We start from the raw sequence: 23,581 nt of genomic DNA on the forward strand, positions 1-23,581 counted from the left end.
GAAAGAAAATACTCAATTTTATGGCCAGATCTATTTACATAGATTAAGCTGAATTAGTAAAAACCTTTTAAAGGGTTGGGGAAAATGAACCCTTCCAATACTTTTTATTTCCAAGAAGCAAAGTGTTTGTTCCTTTATACAAGATCACTTAAAATGAGGCTGCCCTTTTACTGATTAAATCACAGTTAGAATTTGTTTTCAAACCAAGTAGCTAAGAGTTGTTTTTAATGATGAGCCCCTTTTGGCTAGGCTGGTCCGGGGATGCTGGAGAGCTGTGCCCCATGCCCATTATGGACGGGCTGGCTTGCTGACCTGCGCTGTCCCAGCCAGAAGGTTGTGACGCGTCATGACCAAGTTATACGGTTCTTCCCTAGCGCCGGGTTTCAAAGAGATTTTGCCGCTCTGTCGCTGAATGATGTAGTATTGGGACGTCAGCCCCTGAGGGAAATCGATCCATGTACTTGAACTATGTAACAGCAGCAACAATGTATTTTAGGGCAAAGGAATAGACATCTTTTAACTAGTGAGGAGTCTTTGCAACATCAAAACTTAGAATGAAGAAGTACTGATTTTGTAAAGAAATGCAGGGTTGTTTCAAGTGTCCCCTCTCTGATCAGAAGTCCTGGGGAACAGAGCTGACATTTAATCCATGTGCAACCTTAATTCGGATTTTTTGTCTTGTGCCATACGTGCGGGGAGATTCACCTTGAGGAAATTCCCCCTATGTCAGCCATTTCCCCCCAGAAGGCCTTCACTGGGCAGGAGCTGACCGGCCCGGCCAGGGTCTTCCCAGCTCCCCTCGGGGCTCTCGTCGATTCCAGGTTTAGCAATATAAGGTCTTTGATTGTCCAGTCCCCGACCCCACCCGGGCCCCCTTCAGGAATACGCGTGAACCCAGAGGTTCCCGGCTCCGCGGGCTGCGGCCCCAGAACCGCCTTCCTTGAGAGCTTGCCTCCCCGGGCTGGGCCGGGAGCCGAGGGGGCAGGCCTGCGCCCCAAGGTCAAGTGCACTGAAGGGCGCCCAGGCTGCAGCTGCTCTCGACAGCCGCGGGGCGGCGCTCCAGTACGCCCCCTGGTGGCGGCGCGACGTAGCACAGGCCGCCCGGCCCGAGCCCGCCCCTTCGTCCTCCGTGGAGCGGCGCTGGCATGGGGGAGGGGGCGACGGGCCGGGGAGGAGGGGGCCGAGCGGAGGCTCCAGAGCAAGATGGCGGCGCGAGTGCTGCGGTCCCTGGGAGCGGCCGCGCCCCCCCGCCTGCGGCCGGCCCTCAGGTGAGCAGCGCCCGGCGGGCCCGGCCGTGACCTTGAACCCCGGGCCCGGGCGGGTGAGAGCGCTGGCGGCCCCGGGCGGGGCAGCGCCCCCCCCACCCGGCGCCCCGACCGCCCGCCCAGGCCGGGGTTCAAGGTCACGGCCGGGGACCCACAGGGGCCCGAGCGCCCCTCCAGCCACGCGCGGGAGCCGGGCAGGGACAAGGGGCCCTTCCCCGCGCGAGCCACGCCATGGGGGAGGGAGGGGGCGCGGGGCCGGGGCCGGCCATGACCGTGACCGCGGGAGCGGGCGTCCTGGCCCTACCCCGCTGTGGGCCGTGGCCGCGGAGGAGCCCGCAGGCTCCCGACTCGATCTCCGCCGACCCCGCTCGGGCCGACAGGCCAATGGCCGAGGCACTGACCATCTCCGGACACCTTGACGTCGTCCTCCCCCGGACCAGGGCTTCAGGCTCCGGCCGCAGGTCCGGACCCCGAGGTCCCCGGGCGCCCTCGCCCTCCCCTAGAGACAGCTTTCAATGTGCTCGTTGTGAAGGGGCGGGTGACACGTTGTCCTGGTGTGTAACTGACATGGGTGCGTGATCTGTAAGTGACCAGAGCAACTTCTTGGGGAGCTCAACCGGCACAGCGAGCCTCTCCCGGGCCCGGACAGAGCACTGCACGGCCAGCGGTCCTTCTACGTAGAGAGTGTCCCATCCCACTCTGTTCCATGCACTTGGTGTGCCAGGTACATTTAGACACACACACACACACACGGAGCGGTGAAACAATAATGGAAAATAAACATGGCAGGGAAATTATGCTCTAGGGTCCCTTGCAACTCCCAAAGGTATGCATCAGCATCCAGAGCTCCTGTCTTGAAATTCATTCTAACCTTTACCACAAACTGGCAGAGAATGTCTTTTTTTTTTTAGGGAAATGTTTTACGTTTTGCTCTGACTCTTTGGAAAACTGCCTTCCTCAAAGTGCTTATTATATATAAAGAAATTGCTAAAGATATAAAGCAAAGAAATATTGTTTTAATTTCAGAGAAGGCGAGTAATCTAACCCAAATTCAAAAGGCAGAGAACATTGTTTATACTAGGCTTCGAGACAATCAGTTTTGATTTTTAAATTTCTGATAAAGTTTAATAGATGCCAAGAATAAAAGTTAAAAATTAGACAAAAACCTAAACTTCATTTTTAAAAAATGTGTTAGAGATTGTGCTCCAGAATATCTGATTTTGTTTTTTGTGTGAGCCAGTAACAGAGATCCTAAATGTTTACAAGATACTCTCCATTATATAGTATTAACCTATGCAAAATGTAATTCTCCTATTTTTTGAACAATTTTTGTTGTTTTCAATAGTGTGAGAATTTTAAGAATCATTTTTCCTACTAATGCCCCAAGACCATCTTAAGAAAATGTTTTATATATTTTAAAAATATTCTTATTACCATCTTTATGTTTGCATCTGTTTATATAGCTACATATTTCAGAATGCTGTCCCATGTGGTTTCAGGCAATTTGAAATTAAAATAAGTGAGCAAATTCTATGGATTGATATATATAAAAGCCATTAAGGTCCACAGCAGCTTTATTTTTTTTTTTTAATGACTGGAGATGGGAGGAAGACAAATCCAGTAAATTTGTAAAATCAGCCAGTTAATCTTAAGAATAAGGAAAACACAATTTTCCACCATAGATGGATATGTTGAGTAAGAACAGATTTGTGCGATTTGTAGGATTTTCAATTATGAGCATGTGTACTTATCTTGTGGAACCAAGGGACAGTTGTATACTTGAGTGTTTTCTTGCCTGTGTTTCTTCACCCTGAAGGTCACCTTCCTAATTGCTAGCTACCAGCTATTGTTCTGAACTGTCCTCCCACCCTTTGCTCAGAACTGTCAGACTTCTTGGCTGCTGTTGGCTACATGGATAGGGTATACAAAGTAACACTTGGTGCTACCCTGTGACTAAGTCATCATCGTCTCCATTTCCTTTAAATTCAGAAGCCTACAGGAGAGCCCTACAGCGCAGGCCTGGGATACTTCAGTAGGCTTTCTTAGGGAAAAACAAAATTCCTCCAGAATTTTTTATTTAGGCACATTTTGTGATTGACAACCTAATAATTACCATGACAGGGCCATCTGTGTGTTAAGGCCAGGCAATATTTGTTGAACGGATTTTACCGAGAGATGGCGAAAGAAGTTACAGATAATATATCTGGGGGCGATCCTCAGAATTCATCTGATACTCCGTTCGGGTGGAGTTACAGATCATATTTCCAAGCCTGGGCTGAGAGATTGAACTTGATCTACAAGGCAGTGGGAACCCAAAAGTTTTAATGTCGGTGGTAGGATTCAGCCCATGGGAATAAAGCAGCCAATGTGGGCTGAGACAATGAAGATCCACCAGAGTGGTAAAAAGTGGAAACCGGGTTTGTAGGGTGTGTTCGGTGATTGCTACCACTTTGTAACAGTGCCTGCCTGGCCTCTGACCGTGCATGTGTACCAAAGAGGTGTGTTTTGCACTGTGCCTGGCACATAGTAGGTGCTTAATAGAGGTTTGTTGATTGTTACGATTTAGAAGGTGGAAATTATCCAAACTGTTCTGTGTGGTGGTGGTTGTGTCTTTAGGTTCTAATTAGAGTAGGAAGACTGACTTTAGCATGAAGTCATTTTGGAGGTACTTTTCATTTTCTTCATGCAAATTTTGCTTCGTCAAAAGTTGTTTTGGAAGGAGAAATGCGTTCCTAGAATCCTGATATAAAAACGTTTATCTACGGGTGCTCTGGGAGGAAATCCAGCGGGCTAAGGTCTTTCTCATTCCACTTGGATGTCACTTTTGGGGGTAAAATAGTCTGGTAAGCTAGTACTTGGCCTCTCCTGATTAGACGAGATAAGATAATTTGATGAGATAGTTTGAATAACTTTTATAAGCGTTGATAGTACTATGATAATTAACAAGATGTTTTGAATAACTCATGTGTATATAAAGCACTTTGAGTTTTTATAAGTTACTTTCTCCTTGAAGTAGAGATTGCAAGGTTATGATTCACATTTTACAGATGAGGAACCTGAGGCTGGAGGAGGCTAAGTGACCCTGCCAAGGTCAGATGGTTAGTAAGTGTGGGAGATGGACATTGAGTATTCTCTTCTGTGAATGATATAGTAGTTTTGCCCTACTTAATTAAAACATATAGAAGCCGCCGCAATTCTCATTAGACCCGTACTGATATATTTGTTCATCCTTAGGGGCCTGACAACTTCTACCAACAGACCTCGTGAAGATAGTTGGTTAAAATCTTTATTTGTCCGGAAAGTTGACCCAAGAAAAGATGCTCATTCCAACCTCCTGGCCAAAAAAGAAACAAGCAGCCTGTACAAGCTACAGTGTGAGTGGGTTTTTTTACATTTTAATATTTGAATTTCCTTCCTTTGTTCATAAATTTATTTTTGAATTTTCTTGTTTCAGTTCACAACGTGAAGCCGGAATGCCTGGAAGCATACAACAACATTTGGTACGTAGCCCAAACTACCCATTGCTTGGGGAAGAGTGTGAACTGTGCGTGTACTGCCTCCTCTGGAAAACACCAGAAGCTTTCTGTTAAGCTCTATTCTTCTCTCTTTGCGATGGCCCTTAAACTGAGCCCTGTCTGATAAGGGGTGGGGGGAGAGACCGAGTAAATCACCTGGTGTGGTATAAAGGTCTATACATTCTCTTGAAATTTACATCTCTCCGGAGAAGTGGAAGAATTCGACTGATTGACTTTTAATGAGTTTTGTATAGAACGTTTTCATCCTCATGATATACAAGAACATGTAGTAAAGGTGATTTTGTAGCTCCAACCTCTGCCAAGGTTCAAAGAAAGTCAGGTAGCTTTGAAAAGCGTGGAACTTTCCAGTAGCAAAAACTGTTACTGTTTTTATTGGAGGCTGTTCAGGGAAATACAACTGTAGTATAGACTTTCTTGTTCATCCCAACACATTTTGAACAAAAACACTATTCCACAGCAATCTGGAGCCATTTACTTCTGTCTTCATTCTCATCCTCCCAGCTGACGAAGGATGAGCCTCCAGTCTTGTCAGACCCTAGCGGCCTACTGGACGTTTCCACCGAGATGTCTGGTCAATTTCTGAAACTCACCTCTTCTAAATCTGGACAAATTTTCCTGGGCAGATTTTTCTGAAGCTCATTTTGTTCAAAACTGGAATCATTTTCTTTCTACTGATAGAAGTTTCAGAGAAGCAAACTTGCTCTTGATACCAGGAAAATATACTTAATGATTAGACCTGTCCCCAACTAGAATGGGCAGCCTTGGGATGTAATGGGTCGGTACTCTAGGCGGGGGTGGGGTGTCTTCTAGCTAAGTCAGAAAGACCACTTGTGGGGCAAGTTGTGATGGGGATTCTTTTTCAGATATTGGTTGGACTAGATGGCTTTTTGAGCCTCAATTTCCTCATCTAAAAAATGAGGTGTTTAGACTAAATGGCCTCTGAAGTCCCTTCCAACTCCTGACCCCACAGTCCTATTCTCCACTACCATCACTCCAATCCAATTCCCAATTTTATTAATGGCACCGCGGTCCTCCCAGTGATTGAGCTCAGAACTTCAGAGTCATCTTTGAGTTCGAATTCTCCTTAATCTTCAGTATCCAGGGAGTCACCAGGGACTGGCTATCACATCCTTTTTTCTTGATGCCCATGGCAAGAACCCTTCTCCGTGTCTTCATTGTCTCATAACCTTTCTGACTCCAGCTGGTCCTCACACCAATCTATCCAGGATTTTCTTTTTGGACTGATGTTCTTAACCAATACTAATGTGCAGACTCCAGTGTTTGGCATGTAACTTTTCTGATGAGAAATCTTCAGTGGCTCCCAATTTCAAGCTTCATCATGGCTAAACTCTTCTGCCTAACTGTCTGGTCCTCCTTACCTGTCCACCTGGACCCATCTGGGTCCACCTTACCTGTCTCATGGACCACTATCCCCTCTAGTCAGGCAGATCTGCATACTCTTTTTTGATATTGGGTAATAAGTAATGGATGACCCCACAAATGTGGTTCTCTCTTCTTCAAGAGCCATGGCACTTGGATCATCAGAAGGCTGCTATGAACACGCATATCTTCCCCCCAATACACACAGAGTGGTTATGAAGGTTATTAGATTCCTTCTAGTCCAGTCTTGTTTAGCTTTCTAATGCTGTATTACTCTTTGGAAAGCTAAAGTTTCAGAAAACAAACAAGTCTCAGTCAACTGCATTTACTCATAAAAATCTTTTAATTTTTATTTTACTGATAAAAGTAATCAGAAATCTTATTTTTTTCTCTTCTCTTTTCACCACCGTAAAACATTCTCCAAATGAGCCTTTTCTCTTTCACGGACCCCTTGGGTGGCTTGGGTGGTGCAGCGGATAGAGCACTGGACTTGGAGGCAGGAAGACTCATCCTCCTGAGTTTAAATCCAGCCTCAGATACTTCCTGGCTGTGTGACCCTGGGCAAGTCACTTAACCCTGTTTGCCTCAGTTTCCTCAGCTATAAAATGAGGATAATAATTGAACTGGCCTCCCAGTGTTATTGTGAGGGTCATATTCCTTGCAGTACTCAATAAACCCCATCTCGGAATCTTGCAGAAAATACAGTATGTAGGAGTACAGAGGAAACCAAAGGTTAGTGAAATATTAAAAAACAAGGTCAAGGAGCCCAGCTTACGGACGCCTGCTTCCAGGGCAGATGGCATCCAGAAGCTTTCTTTGACTCAGCCTCTGCAGAGACTTGTATCAATTACACTTTCTGAGACCTTAGAAGGCACATTTTGATGAGAACCAATATTGTGGTTATCCATCACAGCCTTCTTCCTCCAGCCACATCCCCATCATGCACGCAGAGGCCTGAGTTTTCTCTCTCAGTCAGCTGCCAATCCTCTTCCCTGCCTTTCTCTAGAGGATATCTGGCATACAGACTGAACACGATGGCCGGTCCACAAGGTCTTGCTCACCGGCTCCCACTCCCCCTCCACTGGCAGCATCTTTCTTGCTCTGTGTCCTGGTCGGCCACCACTCTAGAATGGGTGAAACTTACAAGTTACTGCAGGCCTCTGACAGGATGTGGCTAGAACACAGCAAGGACTCCAGACTTCCAGCCTCAGAAGGACTGAGGAGGCCTTCTGGGCCCATTAATAGAGTGCTGGAAGGCTTAGGAGCCACTAGACTCGCTGATTCTGTCCTGATTCTGGAGAGGAGCTTATGCTCACACAGTGATTGTGTGTTTTTTATTTTATACATTTAGATTATTATATATACTACATAATATATACTGTAATACGTAATATATACTAATACATTATTATAAATTCATATATAAAGTCATTTTATAAATTTATAAATAAATCTTAAAGTTTGCAGTGTGCCTTACAAATATTATCTCATTTCATCCTCACAGTAGCCCTGCGAGGTGGGTGCCGTTATTCTCCCTCTGCCATAGAGGAGGAAGCTAAGGCAGAGAGAGATGAGTGAGTGACTTGCCCAGGGTCACACAGCTATTAGTATCTTAGGCAAGATTCAAACTCAGATCTTCCTAGCTGTCCAATGTACCACCCAGTTGCGTCTAGGCAGTGTTGAACCCAAGTATTCTGACTCCAGTCAGGGCTCTCTTTGTTACATTATACTAAGTCCCTGCCTCAGCGTTGTGTCTGTTTAAGCTCAGGTACAGCCCACCCAGGTTAGCTTACAGGAGAGGCAGCAGGCCTTGCTCTGCAAAAGAGCAGATAGCCCTTCTTTTGAGATGTTTTTAATGGATTTAGCTAGAGAACGTTACAAGGAAACATACAGGAGATTACAAGAATTTTTCAAAAGGGAAAAATCATAAAAGCATCTACACTTACAGGTGAACAAAGCCTAGTTCTCCCCAACTTCCTCTTCTTTGGACTGCCTGACCATTCCTTTCCTACTTCTCAGGCTTATCTTAAAATCAGTCAGCCTGCTATTGCCTGGGCTACATGGTAGGCCAGGCTCTTGGTTTCTAGCCAGTGGATTTGGCTTGACAGAGCTTTTGGTTTTCACAGCCCATCTGGAATCTTCCTCGCCAAACTTTTGGCCTTTGTTCCTTCCCTTCCTCTTCTGCCCAGACTAGTCTTTCACCTGGACTTCAAGTTTTGAAGCATCTTATGGTCGCCTTCATCTAGATTCTCTGTCTATTGATCTAGGAGAGTCCTGTATCGTGGACCATGGGGGCCATAATGACTTTTCCTCCCCTAACCCTAGAGGAATGACTTTCTAAACTAGAGCTTTCACAGTTTAGAAAGTACCTGGAACATATGTCAATACATTGAGCATCTGTGATTTCATTGATAGATCATGGAAACCCAATCACCACTCACTTTTATAGCTGAAGCTTAAGCTGCCCAGAGGCAAGCACACAGGTGGAAAGTATCAGAGGCATCGGTAGAGGCCAGGCCTTTCTGCCCTCCAAGTCCAATTCTGTCTATCCAGCTAGGCTTTCTTTCACCTGGAACATGTGGCAAACAACACCAAACATCTGCATTACCACCACCAGGAGCCTCAATAAGGATGTAGGTCTGGCATCCCCTGGGACTCTAGAATGTCAGCCCCAGAGAACTCATCAGATTTAGCTCCTCAGAATGCGTAACACTGAGCTTGCCCTGGCATTCAGCGCTCATGACCTGTCCTGCTGATGTGATTGTGGTTCTTTGGGTTCCCCTCGGTCAATCCCTTGTTTCTATGCAGAGGAACTTCGCTGGCTCAGAAGGTTCCCAGGTGACTCTGCTCTCTCACGTGGGGCTGATTCTCTTCATGGCTCTTGGCTCTCACTTCACCTTCCCCTGGTTGTCAGGAATCTACTTCTTCCTGGCCTCAGAGCTGTTTCCTGCCCGCCTCACTTTGGTCTATCCTCTTTAAGTCATGTATCCCATGGTTCTTGACTTTATCACTGATACACTTAAGCATCTGTAAGCATCAGTGATCACATGATCATGAATGTTCCCTCTTCTGACCTGTGCAACACATCTTCTGTCATCTTTGGGCCCCCAGCTCTTCTTCCTTTTGGTCACAGATCTGAGAAAGACAACTACTCTAGCCTAGTGATGAAGGGTCCCAGATAATCCAGAAAGGTGTCAACAGAAAATAGAAATGATCTAAAAATGCTAATTCTGCTGACAATTCCAACAAAATGTATAAATGTGTTTCTAGTGCCTTTAATTAGTTGGCAAAACAGCTAACACAGGGCCAGACATCGCCAAGTTCTCAGTAAAATGTTGCTGGTTGATTGACTAGGCTGATTGAAAACATGGAATTTATTTTTCTTATTTAGTCAAGAGGTGCTGCCAAAGATTCATGAAGAAAAACACTATCCTTGTACCTTGGTGGGGACTTGGAATACGTGGTATGGGGAGCAAGATCAGGCAGGTAAGGAATCATAAGAATAATTCTTAATACTCGAATGGACCTTGTCTCTTAAATCTTTATCATAATTGCACAAGTAATTTTCAGACATAATGCTTGGTTGCGATAAAAACTTGTAAAACTCATTGTACAAACTCGTGGTTAAAGGAAATATACTATTTTTTTCTGGTTTGAAACCCTTTTTATTGCCTTTAAATGTTTCAGTCTGTTTTCATAATTTGTATGCCTAGACTGACTTTGTGTATATTTCCAGTTTGGTGCTGTCAGCTTTGTGTCTGTAGCGTATTTTAAAATCAGCTGAGCTGTTATCATGAACCTCTAAATGTATGTGTCTTTTTAAAAATATGTTTCAGTCCACCTGTGGAGGTACGAGGGAGGCTACCCAGCCCTCAATGAGGTCATGAATAAGCTCAGAGAAAATAAGGTAGGATTTTTTAAAAATGTTTGCTAATCCTAATGTCAAATAGTACCCGTTAGTCTAGATTAACTGACTCTGTTCTCTGCATCTTTGGCAATTTCTGGTTTTCTGCTAAAAATTGTGTTCTTTATGTGCTTTGATTTGCAGATTTTTTAAATAATATCCATATTCACATTAAAATAACTGAGTTCTTATGGCAAGAGTGAGTTATAGCTTACAAATGATAGGTTTCATTTGAAATGTTCATAGAAGTATGTCTGCTTTCAATATCAACAAGCAAAATAGCGACTTTGTGTATTATTCATGGCATGTTTTTAATCCTGGGCTAGCTACTTATCCCTCATTGGGCATCCTGGCTGCTCCCCGCCACTCCCCGTCTGCTGCTCCCCGCCACACCCCCGTCTGCTGCTCCCCGCCACTCCCTGTCTGCTGCTCCCCGCCACTCCCTGTCTGCTGCTCCCCGCCACTCCCTGTCTGCTGCTCATCACCACTCCCTGTCTGCTGCTCATCACCACTCCCTGTCTGCTGCTCCCCGCCACTCCCTGTCTGCTGCTTCCCACCCCCAGGTGGGTACAAACTGATTGGAATACTGCTCTAATGCAATGTTCTCAAGGTATGCTCCAAGGGCTCCTCCAGATTCCCCAAGATCCTTTTGGGGGTCTGTAGCATCAAAACTTTTCATAATAAAATACTAAGATGTTTTCATTTCTAATGTGGTAAATATCAGTAGATATAAAACACCTAAGTTTTAAGAGCGTGAAGGGGTCCTGAGGCCAGAAAGGTTGAGAAGTGTCGCTTTAATGGGCACATCATTAGCTCGGCAAGCTTTGGATTATGTATGCTCTCTTTCTTGGTGATCCCCCAAATGAGCTCTGTTTATATGGATTGTCAGATTTTGACAAACTTATTCTCCCGAAGTTTAGATGTGATTTATTGGGGAAAATTGAACTTAGTGAGTATAACCTGGATGGGATGCAAAGAGTTCATGTTGTTAGTGGGTACTTATATATACAAGTATAACTTAAAAATTTCATGACAACTTTCTTTCAAAGGAATTTGTGGCCTTCCGTAAGGAAAGAGGCAACATGCTGCTTTCTCGAAAGAACCAGCTGCTGTTGGAGTTCAGTTTCTGGAATGAACCTGTCCCCAGATCAGGGCCTAACATATATGAACTCAGGTCTTACCAACTCAGAGTAAGTAAAAAAGAAATGAGCGATACTCAACATTTCACTTTGGAAACCATAGCAACACAAGCCAGAGCAGGGGAGGGGAGGGAAGAAGAAGCTTGGCTTTGAGGCTTCCAAACCTGCTCAGACCTGCTCCCAGGGCCTTTTCAGCACTTCTTGCTGGACTTCTGCTTTCTTTGGTTTTCCTCTATCCCCTCATCACTTCTCCCTCTTAGTCTTACTGTTCATATTCTGTGAACTACTTGCTGTTCGTTCTTTTAGCCTGTCTCCTAATAGTATTTCTGAGCTATTCAAGAAGAAAGGCCTGAAACTATGGAACTCATTTGAAATTACTCTTTATAGCACTTATTCCAATGGATTAGATAGGATCTAATCAAGATCAGGTGACCAATTTATAGTAGCCTCAGCGTAAAAGTACTGAAATGCCATCAGATGTTTTCCCAAATGTTGCCATACCAAAGCCTAAGGAAAACTCAACTGTAGATCACATGGATTACTACTATTTGTGACCATACCAGTTTGATCTTAATAGGTCTCAGGCTCAAATAATACTTCTTTTTACTAAAAACCTAGAGCACAGTCCTAGTCCTTTTTTCCCAAATATGAAAAAAAAAATTGAATTTCTTGTTGAATCTATAATAACCTTATTTTATGTCTACGAAAAGGCTAAAAATGCAATAGAAGTGGGACACATCTCAGTAACTCCTGTGTGTGTGCGCAAATGGATATTTGCTTAAAGCGGGTATCCTTAACTTTTTACTGTCCGTGCGTTGTTGCCTTGGATTAAGCCACAGATGGCCATTCTAAGTAAGGAAAATATGAAGAAAGTGGACAATAGTTATTAGAAAGCAAATTTGTGTTCTTTTTTCGAAAGTGAACTATGCACGAGTTGGCCTCACTCTGTATTTTTCATTGCAATGCTTCCCCAGTCAAAGAACCAACATTCCAAAAACAAAATGTTTTCTTTCAGCCAGGAACAATGATTGAATGGGGCAACTATTGGTAAGTTTACGGCAGCATGGTGAGTTTCTAAATCTTACTAACGGATTGTGCTGGGCCATCCTTCCACCTTTCTGCGTCAGAGTTTGGGATCTTTGGTGTCAGGGTTTGACACTAGTTTAGGAATTCTTTTTGCATTTTCACAGACCTCATCTTTCCTAAAATATTGCTTTTGCTCACAAATATATTTTCTCACTTATGTGGCTACTACCCTTGTTTGTCTTTTTAGATTGAGTAGCAAAGAACCAATTTCTTTACCAAGTTAGGTGGTGTTATACCTCAGCAGGCAAGAATATAATTCAGAGTTTTGCTGAACAAAATTATCTACCAAAAACAAGATGAAGTTCCCTTCAAGGCAAATATAAGGTACAATATTTAAGGATTAAGCAAAATTAATTTCAGTAGATTCAAGATGGGAAATGACTGACTAGGCATAAGTGGGACTGTAAAAGATCTTAAGATCAGAGTGGACCATGAGCTAAAGGTCTATGTCAAGAACAGTGCAATCCGGCTGACATAATAATGGAAACACGAGAGTTGGTAAGGATTCTTCTTACTATGTTATGGTAGAGTGTCCGGGTCAGACTTGGTGGGAACATTCGAAGAGGGATGCGGAGGATCGAGTAGATACAAAAATGAATGAAGGCACAGAAACCAAGATTCGAGAAAAGATGAAGGGAATTGAATATATGTAAAGGAAAGAATGATCGCTCAAGTCTTCAGATCTGTGATGGGTTATGACCTTTGCCTCACTTTGGAGAATTAAATGTGTCAGTGGAAAAAGAGGGGCTGAGCCAAATCCTGTTTTCCCATTACCTTCATTGTGACCTTAGGAGTGATTGACATCTCCATTTCCATCTCATCTTCAGTCAGCAGAAACTTCTCACTCTTCCATCTTTCTCCTCTCTAGTAAAGTAGTTGACAAACAAGGAAACAAGTATATAAATAGCGCTGGCACTTAAAGCACACAATGGGAGTCTTTTTAGAATGTAAATAATCATCCTTAACTGTGTGCTTTAAATGTTGGGTTTTAATGCATTAGATATATAAATATATACATATATTTTTTAACACGGAGTCAACCATATAAGAAAGCCCTGACTACCACTTTCGAGGTGAGCACAGAAACAGGAAATTATCTTAAAATTGCTAGGGGGAAATCTAGGCTTAGAAATAAAGAAGAACTCCAGTGATGGGATGATTAAATGCTATTGAAGTATTGTCCTGAATTGAAGAAAGGTCATGGAATTTTTGTCTTGAGGATCTTTCAGAAAGATCACCTTTTCCTTTTCGTCTAGTTCAAGAGTAATCTTACTCTTGCCTGGAGAAAGGAATCCAACTAATCACTTTACTTTCCTGCCAGTCATTGGTTCTGGGAACATTCAATATAAATTTTCTGATACTTTCCAGGCCAGTTGTTTTCTGAATCTTTAGGATGTCAAGAATTTTGGGGTAGAAAATGGGTGGAGAGGTGTCAATTGCGAAGGTATCTCACCCAAAATAGTTTTCAAGAGCCATGAAAATGTACCTGCTAATTGAACTCAAGATTATTCCTTATTCACTGTATTTTGGAAGTTAAACATCAGTTTAGTTCCATTTACTTTGGCCTAAAGATTGTAAGTATATGTATATGAATGCCTTTATAAAATGTTAGTTTTTTAAATTTGGAAATGCTATTTCTATACACTTAGCTGCCAACATGTTAACTTATTCTCCTACAGACTCTGTTGTGAATTGTACCTATAATTCAACTCATTTAATCTTTTATAAACTCCACCACATTGGTTTCTAGTGACTCTTTAAACCTGAGGCACCAAAGACTAAATAATGCAAGTCAGAACATTTGATTTGTTGACTAGGAAGACATACTCATAGAAGTTACTCAAATGGCTATTGTATACTGATGTTTTGCTAACAAATACGATTATTTGGTCAATCATAAAACAGATTCAGCTACTAAGTAGATTTTATAAATTGCTAATTTAAGACTTAATATAGAAACCAAATATATATGAAATGTTTTGTTTTCCTCCAACTCCAATATCTTAGCAATAAGAGTTTTCTTTCCAAAAGGAAATGAACTTTAAGAGCTAGTTCAGCATCTGATTTGTCTCTTGACAAACAGGTTTAAGGTGGTGACTCCTTCACTATGTTCTTCTGAATTTTGTCAGGCTCAGCCAAGTGTAAGTTTTATTTACTTACCTTAAATGAACTAGAAGAATTTAAAACTGAGTAAGAATGAATGTTTATCACTTAAAATGAAAGATAGAATGCACTTTGCATGTTAAAATAATTTGTTTAATTTCATTAATTTGCAGATCAGAATTACCACTTTTGATCGACAGAAAATCAATCACTTCAAAATTCTAAATTTGAGAGTAGTCATGATGCTCTTCTAAAAGACTGATTTGGGAGAAAGAGAGACATGTATGTTAAGAACATTCTCTTTTTTTAGGAACTCAAAGCCCATCATATAAGAGAGCAGTTACATTCTTTGACAGGTAATAGTCACATGTCTCATACTACTTGGATTACAAAAGCTCATCAGAAAATTCTTAAACTCAATTCTCCTGCCAATGCAGGTGACAGCAGTAGGTATAGCAGTGCTGTTTTCAAGAGACAACAGTGCCTAGGAAGGTGATCCCTTGCAGGCTAGAGAAGGTAAATCTTACTGTTTTACCACCATTACAATATTAATCTGTGTGTGGGGATTGGCAGTGATTAGCTCTGCTTTTAATATAATTGTTGTGTGATTTGGAGGAGATTCCATCTGCTCCCCCTTTGTCACATGTAGCCTAGTGAATGGAAATTATTTTCTCTTTTAGGGCTCGTGCAATTCGTTTTAGGCAGGACAATGATGAAGCAGTTGGAGGGTTTTTCTCTCAGATTGGGCAGTTGTATATGGTACATCATCTTTGGGGTAAGAATCTTTTTCTTCTCTCCGTAGACCCAGATTCACTGGGATGTATGGTAAAGGTACATTCTCACGTGAGCATGGTGGTACATGGGGGATATAATAAAGGGTAGCCTTCAATGGCCATTCTCCTTCAGCCAATCTACTTGTAACAGATGGGAGTCAAGAAGAGCTGGGGTATCAAGAAGAACCAGAGATACAAAGTCAACAGCAAAAGGCTGTTTGGGTCAATGGGCAGAATCCCCGCCAATTAAATGAGCTCCATGATTGATTGGTAGCCAAAGGGAGTGAGCAAAGCTGGGGAAACTGTAAGAGATGGTAGAGATGGAGAAAGCAGCTGGGTGGAGAGAGAATGAAGGCCCTAAAAAGTGGCTGCAAATTTAAGAGAAGGTGATGGGAAGAAGATGAAGGATGTGAAACAGAAGCAAATCTGGATCAGTTAATCAACAAATGAGACTATTTTAAATATCCCATTACTAGGCCTAGCCAGTTGACCAAGGCATTAAAGTATGTTGGTTAGTGAACTAAATGATACATACCGTGCTACCCCAGACCCTCAGCGGATGCTGCTCTAGAATGATAACCGAGATTTCTAGACAGCTGAAAGCTAATCCTTTATATTGAGAATGTTTAAAAATGTACTTTGTACTTCCTTACTTTATTAATAGAGTTGACTAAATGTAGTTTAACTTTTTCTTAATAATTCAAGGACATTATGAGCTTTGGGGAATATGATATGCTAAGAATGCAATGTAACTAACATGCAGCATGGGCAAGGAAGGGGTACTGATCCCATCTATGGTCTCAGAGCCTGCTTGCATGGCTAAAGGTTGAATTTGTTTTATGTGTTAAAAAAAAAAAAGGCAAGTTATACATTGCAATTTCCCGTATGGTCACCCTCTTTTACTCTTCTGCTGTATATATGGAAATGCCAGTTTGGTTTGGTGTTTATTGAGTTCCAAATAGAAATAAATGAATGTTTTAAAAAATCTTGCTTTCATGAAAAAAGTCCCTGAACATCAGCTTACATTTTGCTCCTTTTCCCCCTTCTCATAAAGGTTGAGTGGAACACATACAGAGGTATGACCACTCAGGCAGCAAAATATAGAAAAGTACTTTTCTGTAAAATTAAATAATAAATCAAAGATTAATGTGACCTTGTTCCAAATGGCTTTATTGATGGGCATCTGTCAGCATGGCAAGGATTTGTGCCAGGGCATCTGGAGCAGGACTGACAAGGCCATTATCAGAAGATGACACTTCTGTTGATGGGTTAGCCGAGCACATTTTTCTCTAACTCCTCCTTAGTATTTGGCATTTAGAAGACTTCCAGATACAATCAGCTTTAAAAAGCACATCATTAGGACTATAATGCCTGAAAGTCTTTTGAAATACATTCATAATGGATCATTTTCTCATGAAATCTCTCTTGAATATCATTTCATATTCTCAATGGTTTTATCAAAGAGGTAACATGAGGTGGAGGGAAGAAACATGTGTCCCAACACTAACCCTTCTTCCTCAGAGAGAACCGTAGTTGTTAAGCAGTCACATAACCTTGTTTTTCTCAAATCAGCCCATAGTTCTGAAATAATCTTTTACTGAAAGTACAAACAGATAATAACTTTAGCTCAAAAAATGGTCTCCGTTTGGTCATGTTTCACCTTGTCCTCTGTTAAGCAATAGGTAAGTAAATGTGTGACACCTTTGAAAGCCCTAGAGTGATGAAGTTTGCCAATCGTGAGGGGTTTTCTTTTAATGGAAACCAGCAGAGGGAACACATGAAAGAAGAGTTTATCTGAACCCTGAGGGGGCTTAAGCTCAGTAGCACAGCCCTCCCTGGTACAAGTTGGCAATACCTGAAAACCTCCATGGACCCGTTGGTTATGTTATCCATATGGTGCCTTCCTCCATTGCTGCCGATCCATGCCTTGTCCCTCTGCTCCCCTGATTCCTTCATGGATGTCCCCCCAATATACTGGAGGCCTCCCTCGAGGTCTGATAACATCCCATGGGGACCAGTGATCAGTTATCAAGTTAGTCAGTCAGTATTGCTAAGTGAGCAGGTTTCAGAAGCATGAGAAGGTTGTTCAGGGAATGGGCGGCTCACTAATGAATCATCCCCCAAAGTCACAACATTCTTCTGCTCTATCTTGATTGGCTGTTTTGTACCTGCTCTGTTAGAACCTTGTATGTTATCTTGGCCATGACTAAAGTTCCCCTTCGAGGATTACTTGCTACTTAGTCCATTGCCTTTGCTGATAAAAATCTCCTGCCTTTTCAAGGAGCATTGAGCTGGAGGCCTTCAGGGAGAACCCTCCTGCTACACAATAGCTTCTCTCGTTGAGGTGATTACATCATGTGGGACTGATTCATAACTGGATGATTCAATATCTGCAGAGAATTTCAGAACTAGCATTTCTCTTAACCACCTGCCTTTTGCATGCCTCGCCTTCTTGTCAAGTCTGCTTTTAGAATGTGACTCCTTGAAGGTGGAGATGTATTTTTGCCTTTCTCTGAACCCCCACTGCTTAGCATAGTGCATGGCACATAGTAGGCACCTAATAAATGCTTGTTGATTGGGTGAAGATTGGCATCTGTGCCTCCCATGCTGCCACAGTACTCAGCACTTCAGCTTGCCTCATCTCTAGAGCTTCTCTGATGTGTCAGTGGCCATAGTCATGCAACACTGTAGATGTGGGCAATGCCGTGGAGGCCTCCTTTGTTCAGATTAGGGGGCTCTTTTCTTCCCTGTACAGTGGAGATGTCACATTATCTGTCCCAAGCAAATGTGGCCTGTGCCTTCCAAGGGCTGTTGAGCTACAAAGGACTAAGGGTCCCACTTTCCTAGACCCTCTCCTTTCCTAGCTTTCTTCTTTTCCTGCTGTTAGTGGTTACTTAATCACTGCTGCTCTCCTCTCTTTTCTCTTTTCTTTTCCATCTCTCCTTCCACTCTTCATGGTTTTTCCAAAAAGGACTGGCCCTCATAGATACCACCAGACAATCAGAGCATTTCTCTATTGACCTGTGGAAAACCAGCCAGTCACAGCGTGTCCGACACAATCTTTGGGTCTTTAATGGATCCAGAGATTGTTAGAACTGGAAGGGACCTTCGAGACAGTCCAAGCCACCCCTCTTTTTACAGAGGAAGAAACTGAGGCCTTAGAAACCTGAGGCAATTTGCCATTTCGAGTCACAAACCTAATTGATGATGGAGCTGGGAGGTCCTTCTCGCTGGCTGCTGAGGAGCTTGTTCCCCACTCCTCAAGCTCTTTTCTAGTGGGAGGGGAGAGTTACAGGTTCAGAGCCCTTCCAGAAGCTCAGAAGGCCAGGAATGCCAGTCTGGAGTCAGCCTAAGTGTGATCGTGCACAGAGGTCATGGGTTGGGCATCTCCCATTTTGCCACTGAATTTTATAATGATCAGATCCTGTTTTCTGATGACATTCTCTCACCTTCAGCAATGTTTAATGTGCTATATCTGTGCTCTCATTTTACCTTATTTAAATTCATTTTAAAGTCAAATCAACAAACATGCCAGGCACTGAGCTAATCAATGCTGATACCAAGAAAGGCAAAAATGGTCCCACACCCCAAGGAGTTCCATCTCAGATGTGGAATAGCTGAACTTGGCATCCGCATCACCTTCTTTTTCCCTTGGGAGAACAGGGCATTATAACTTGCTAAACAATTGTTGGGTTTCTAATAGAACTAATGGTTCTATTTTACCATGTTATCCTGGAGCTGTTATTATAAATAATAATAATTCATATCTCTGAAAACTGTTTCCAAAAAATCTCTAGTTCTATTCCAAATATAATCCCTCTTCATGTGAAGCTTTTGAAGGTGGCCTTTTCTCTACTAGACCCAGGGTGGGGAACCTGCGGCCTGGAGGCCACATGGGGCCCTCTAAGTCCTCGGGTGCGGCCTTTTGACTGAGTCCAAGTTTTACAGAACAAATCCTTTTATTGAGGGGATTTGTTCTGTGAAGTTTGGATTCAGTCAAAGTGCTGCACTTGAGGACCTAGAGGGCCCCAGGTTCCCCACCCCTGTACTAGACCATAAACTCCTTGAGGTCAACAACTATGGTGCCTCATTCATCCTTGTATCTCCCACGATGCCTTGCAATGAGCACAACAGACACATTGTCACATACCACAAGACAATGAGTACCTGCTGGGTGAGCAACAATATGAAAGAATGGTGCAGACTCTCACCATGGGACACTACATGTAAACCAAATTCCCCAGCTATCCCTTAATCTTTTTATCACTTAACAAAAGCAGCAAGCAAATTGAAATAAATTCTAAAGGACACAATGATGAAATGAAGGGCATTTCCATGGTTTTAAAGCTGGCCACCATGTGTTTGTTTTCAAGCTTACAAAGATCTGCAGTCCAGGGAAGACACGCGGAATGCAGCGTGGCATAAACACGGCTGGGAAGAGTTGGTGTATTATACAGGTAAAAGCTCCATATATCCTGCGTGTTTGCCTGGGCTGTGTGCAATGGCAGTATTGGTTCAGAGGAATTCTTTCAAAAATTTGAATCGGCCAAGAGTTTTACAGCTGGCTTAGGTGTGTAAGTTTCTTACCTTTTGACATCTTCTCTGGAGAGGCAGAAGATTAAAGCACCTACTTCCTGATTCCACTTTGTCTGCCTTAAGAACCAGTTTTTTAGAACACTCCTCATTGCCATGCCAAGTGAAAAACATATCTTGAAGTTAACTTAATTAGGGTAGTTCATTCACTGTATCCAGTGAAACTCTATTCACTTGTTTTGAAGAGAAAACCACTTAAATATAATGCAAGTAGTTAAGATGTCAGACTCTCTTGGGCAAATATTATTAGAAATAATTATCTAATGACATTATAGAAGGTTGTACATCATTGCTAAACCACAGCTTGCACATTTGGATTTTTTACCATTGAGAAAATAAAAGAGAGAACCCTTCTAGTCATCTTGTATTTCCTAGGATGAGAAGGGCAAATGGGTCCATTACTGAGTATTTTTAGTAAAAGCGAAATACATGGCTCCATAATTAGATGTGTTTACTTTTTTTCTTTCTTCTTTACAACTTAGAGCAGTAAAATATATTTTTGGTAATTATGAAATCTACACGTTCAGGATGTTTGTTCACATCTCTGTGGCACACACACCACATAAATATAACATGCAGATATCCCCTGGGATTGCTTTCTTGTTTTACATAATGTCACCTTAGTTTGAAGAAGAGTTTGACAACAAAGATCTCCCCACCTCCCCCACAACAACCTATGGTTCTTATTTCCTGTACTATGATGGTTCTTGTTTCCTGCACACGAATGTGGCACCTCAGCCAGGATCTCCTTTGTTAGACATTTGTAGGACACTCAAATCCATCCTTGGCAGGAGTGCTGACTCCAAACTGACTAGAGAACTTGCCTCTGATACTTCATACCTGGAAGACCTTGGACAAGTCTTTGAACCTCCCTGAGCCTCAGTTTTCTCATCTGTAAAACGGGGTGTGCAGAATGACTCCTGAGGCCTCTTTCAGCTCCAACTTCTAAACCTAGGCAATCGTTCTGGCAAACTGCAACATTCCTTGTTTCAAGATAGTGTAATAATGACATGAGCTGGCATCCGTGTGGGGCTTTAATGTTTGCGAAGCACCTGGTGTATCTCATCTGATGCTCACAGCAGCCCTGGGGGGTGGGTGCGCTTAGTCTTCCCATTTTACAGATGAGGAAGCTGAGGCAGGCGGAGATGAAGGACTCCCCCAAGGTCACACAACTTGTAAGTGTCTGAGGCCAGATTCCAACTCATTGTGCCTCCTAGAACATTCTGGACAGCATTGTTTGCTTATTTACAGCGCGCATTTGTACATAAAACTCCATGTTATCGTATGTTTGAGATGGTACTATAAGATGTTAAGCATGGCTAGGAAGAATGAGCATGCTCTACCAGTAAGACCAACACAAACCCACCTTAACCTGCCTCTCTGCCCTCTTTGCAGTGCCCCTAATTCAGGAAATGGAGTCAAGAATCATGATACCCCTCAAGATTTCACCCCTCAAGTAAAGTTGGAATTAATTGTCATGTGCCTACATAGATTTAAGTGACAAGTATTTGTCTTAAATTAATTTTATGGTATACATTGTATATCATGGTAAGAAAGAAACATTGAAATATAAAACTGCTGTATGTAGCTTATTAGAGAGACCTCTTTTCTTTAGACTCTAAATGTTCATATAAAAGTTAATTACAAAAGAAAAAAGAAAATCGGCTCGTTCTAACAGTGCTCAGTGGTCTTTTGTGATATGATATGTCACTGTTTTGATCTGATGTACCTTACCGGAGTCCAGTGGGGAAAAGAGGAAGTGGACTGCAATCTGAATCATTTCCTAATAGGAACTCAATCATGAAACCAATTTATTGATATTTATTTATGATAAGCAAATCTACTGAAGAGTTACAGGGTTCAGAGTAATTTCCTTCCTGTTTCAGGAAGAGCTCTGGACTCTGGTCATTCACTCCTGCTTCTAGTATGGTTACTCCAGCAGTTTTTCTGACTATTGAACTAGGAACAAACCATGAACGCGTGTACCCAGCACTTGAACATGTTCTAATCTGTTCTCCTCTGTAATCAGTTGTGAATCCTAGGAGACTGTGACTTGGCCAGTCTAGTAACGGCTGATATGTACACCTGAGCAAGAATCCAGTTTTGATAAAGCGTTACAATGATGTCTATATGAAAAAAAAATCACCACGTTGAACCTGTTCTTTGGACTGCATGATCTCTAGTTTTGAAATAAACACCTTGAAGAGCACTGATTTTTTTTAAAAAATATTTTTCTATAATGAAACACATAGCACTAGGAAAAGAGGTTTTATTTTATAAGCAATCACATGTGACCTCAGACGCATTTTCTGAGTCAATATTTTAATAAACATACAGCAGATATTTCTGAGGCCGTGTGAAGGTGGTGCATGTTGAGATGTTAAGATTGGCATACAGCAGAGTACTCCGTCCAGTTCTGTCCGATTTCATTTTTGGATGTAGCGTACCAATTTTGTTCGTGTCTGTAATAATGTGGAAGTCTCATTGAGATGAACATTTTGTCTGACCCAAAGTTTAAACATTGCTGCGTGAAATACAGTGTATACGAATCTCTTCCCTGACGTCTGACTTGTACATGTCAAGGCTTTTCTGCAAAAGCATATAAGGTCAATAAAATCCTTTTAATTTTCACCTGTTGCCGGCGTCATCATTGTAGCCTTTTTGTGTGTTTGTGTAGTGTCGAATGATTCCCTTCACCAAACCAATGAACCTGTTTTTCCAGAGTTCCTGCTGCCAAAAGAACCTCAGGCATTGTGTAATAAAAATGCTGGTTAGGTCCCTTCCCAGTGTCTGCTTCTGGGGTTTTAATGGCCCTTGATCAGGGGTGGGGAGCTGTAGCCCTATAGGTCCTCAAGTGCGGCCCTTTGACTGAATCCAAACTTCACAAGAACAAATCCCCTTAATACAAGAATTTGTTCTGTAAAACTTGGACTCCATCAAAAGACCACGCCCGAGGATCTAGCAGGCCTCGAGGCCTCAGGTTCCTCACCCCCTTCTCTTTGCTTCACAGAAAACAAATGAAAGAGGGTAGTGGTTGCATTTTCTAATATTTCTGCCATATAGACATAAAGACATTTTTCCTGAATAAAATCGTACGTAAAAAAGGTTTTGTGCTTCTGAATTCAACAAACACTAACAAACGTGAACATTTCCATAGAAAAAAAAGAATCAGAAAAAAAAGATTATATATGAAATCACAAAACTCATCACACACAGCCTGTTGTATTTAAAGAATATTTTTAATTCAGCATGTTAGTTCCAAAGCTGTCTTACTTGGCTCTGTGACCTTTGAACCTCCTAATCTCTGTGGCACATTCTAAAAAATGCTTCATTGGCTCTTTTCTGTCTTTTTGCCATTGTTATCACTACTCTATCTTTTTCTCCTCCCCCTCCCCCAAAAAGCTGCTCTTCTTTTGTGGCACATTAGCATAGCCAAGTAAAAACAAATCTCTGTATTGCCAATGTCTGAAAATATGTGTCTTACTCTGCACCTTGAATTCAGCCCCTCTCTGTCAAGAGGCGAGAAGCAGTGTTTCATCATTACGTTGACATGTCCTCTCATTGATCAGAGTTCTTAAGCCTTTCAAAGCTGTTTTTCTTTACAGCGTTGTAGAGTTTTTTTTTTTGTTTTTTTTTTTTGCTTTTTGGCAGGGCAGTTGGGGTTAAGTGACTTGCCCAAGGTCACACAGCTAGTACATGTGTCAAGTGTCTGAGGCCGGTTGTAGAGTTTTTTGAACCTCCTTCCTCATCATTTCTTACAGTGCAGTAACAGGCAGCTAGGTGGCACAGTGGATGGAGTGTT

General features: G+C 42.3%; 1 protein-coding gene across 1 annotated transcript; it reads left to right on the plus strand.

Moving 5' to 3' along the window:
- Positions 1-1,128: 1,128 nt before the first annotated feature.
- On the plus strand, positions 1,129-22,410 carry NIPSNAP2 (nipsnap homolog 2). Its single transcript, XM_036766829.1, has 10 exons — positions 1,129-1,268; positions 4,500-4,639; positions 4,720-4,765; positions 9,573-9,667; positions 10,018-10,088; positions 11,135-11,275; positions 12,240-12,271; positions 15,094-15,188; positions 19,560-19,643; positions 21,175-22,410. Exons 1-10 carry the CDS (start codon positions 1,204-1,206, stop codon positions 21,237-21,239), a joined length of 834 nt encoding a protein of 277 aa, XP_036622724.1. The 5' UTR covers positions 1,129-1,203; the 3' UTR covers positions 21,240-22,410.
- Positions 22,411-23,581: the final 1,171 nt, after the last annotated feature.

The sequence above is a fragment of the Trichosurus vulpecula genome, chromosome 7 (genome assembly GCF_011100635.1).
Source record: "Trichosurus vulpecula isolate mTriVul1 chromosome 7, mTriVul1.pri, whole genome shotgun sequence".
In the NCBI taxonomy this organism is placed as follows: Eukaryota; Metazoa; Chordata; class Mammalia; order Diprotodontia; family Phalangeridae; genus Trichosurus; species Trichosurus vulpecula.

Excerpts from the sequence above, each read along its gene's own strand:
- NIPSNAP2 (XM_036766829.1), top strand. The coding sequence starts at position 1,204 with ATGGCGGCGCGAGTGCTGCGGTCCCTGGGAGCGGCCGCGCCCCCCCGC. Across the intron at positions 12,272-15,093 it reads ATTGAATGGGGCAACTATTG|GGCTCGTGCAATTCGTTTTA; the intron begins GTAAGTTTACGG and ends TTTCTCTTTTAG. Across the intron at positions 19,644-21,174 it reads AGAGTTGGTGTATTATACAG|TGCCCCTAATTCAGGAAATG; the intron begins GTAAAAGCTCCA and ends CCCTCTTTGCAG.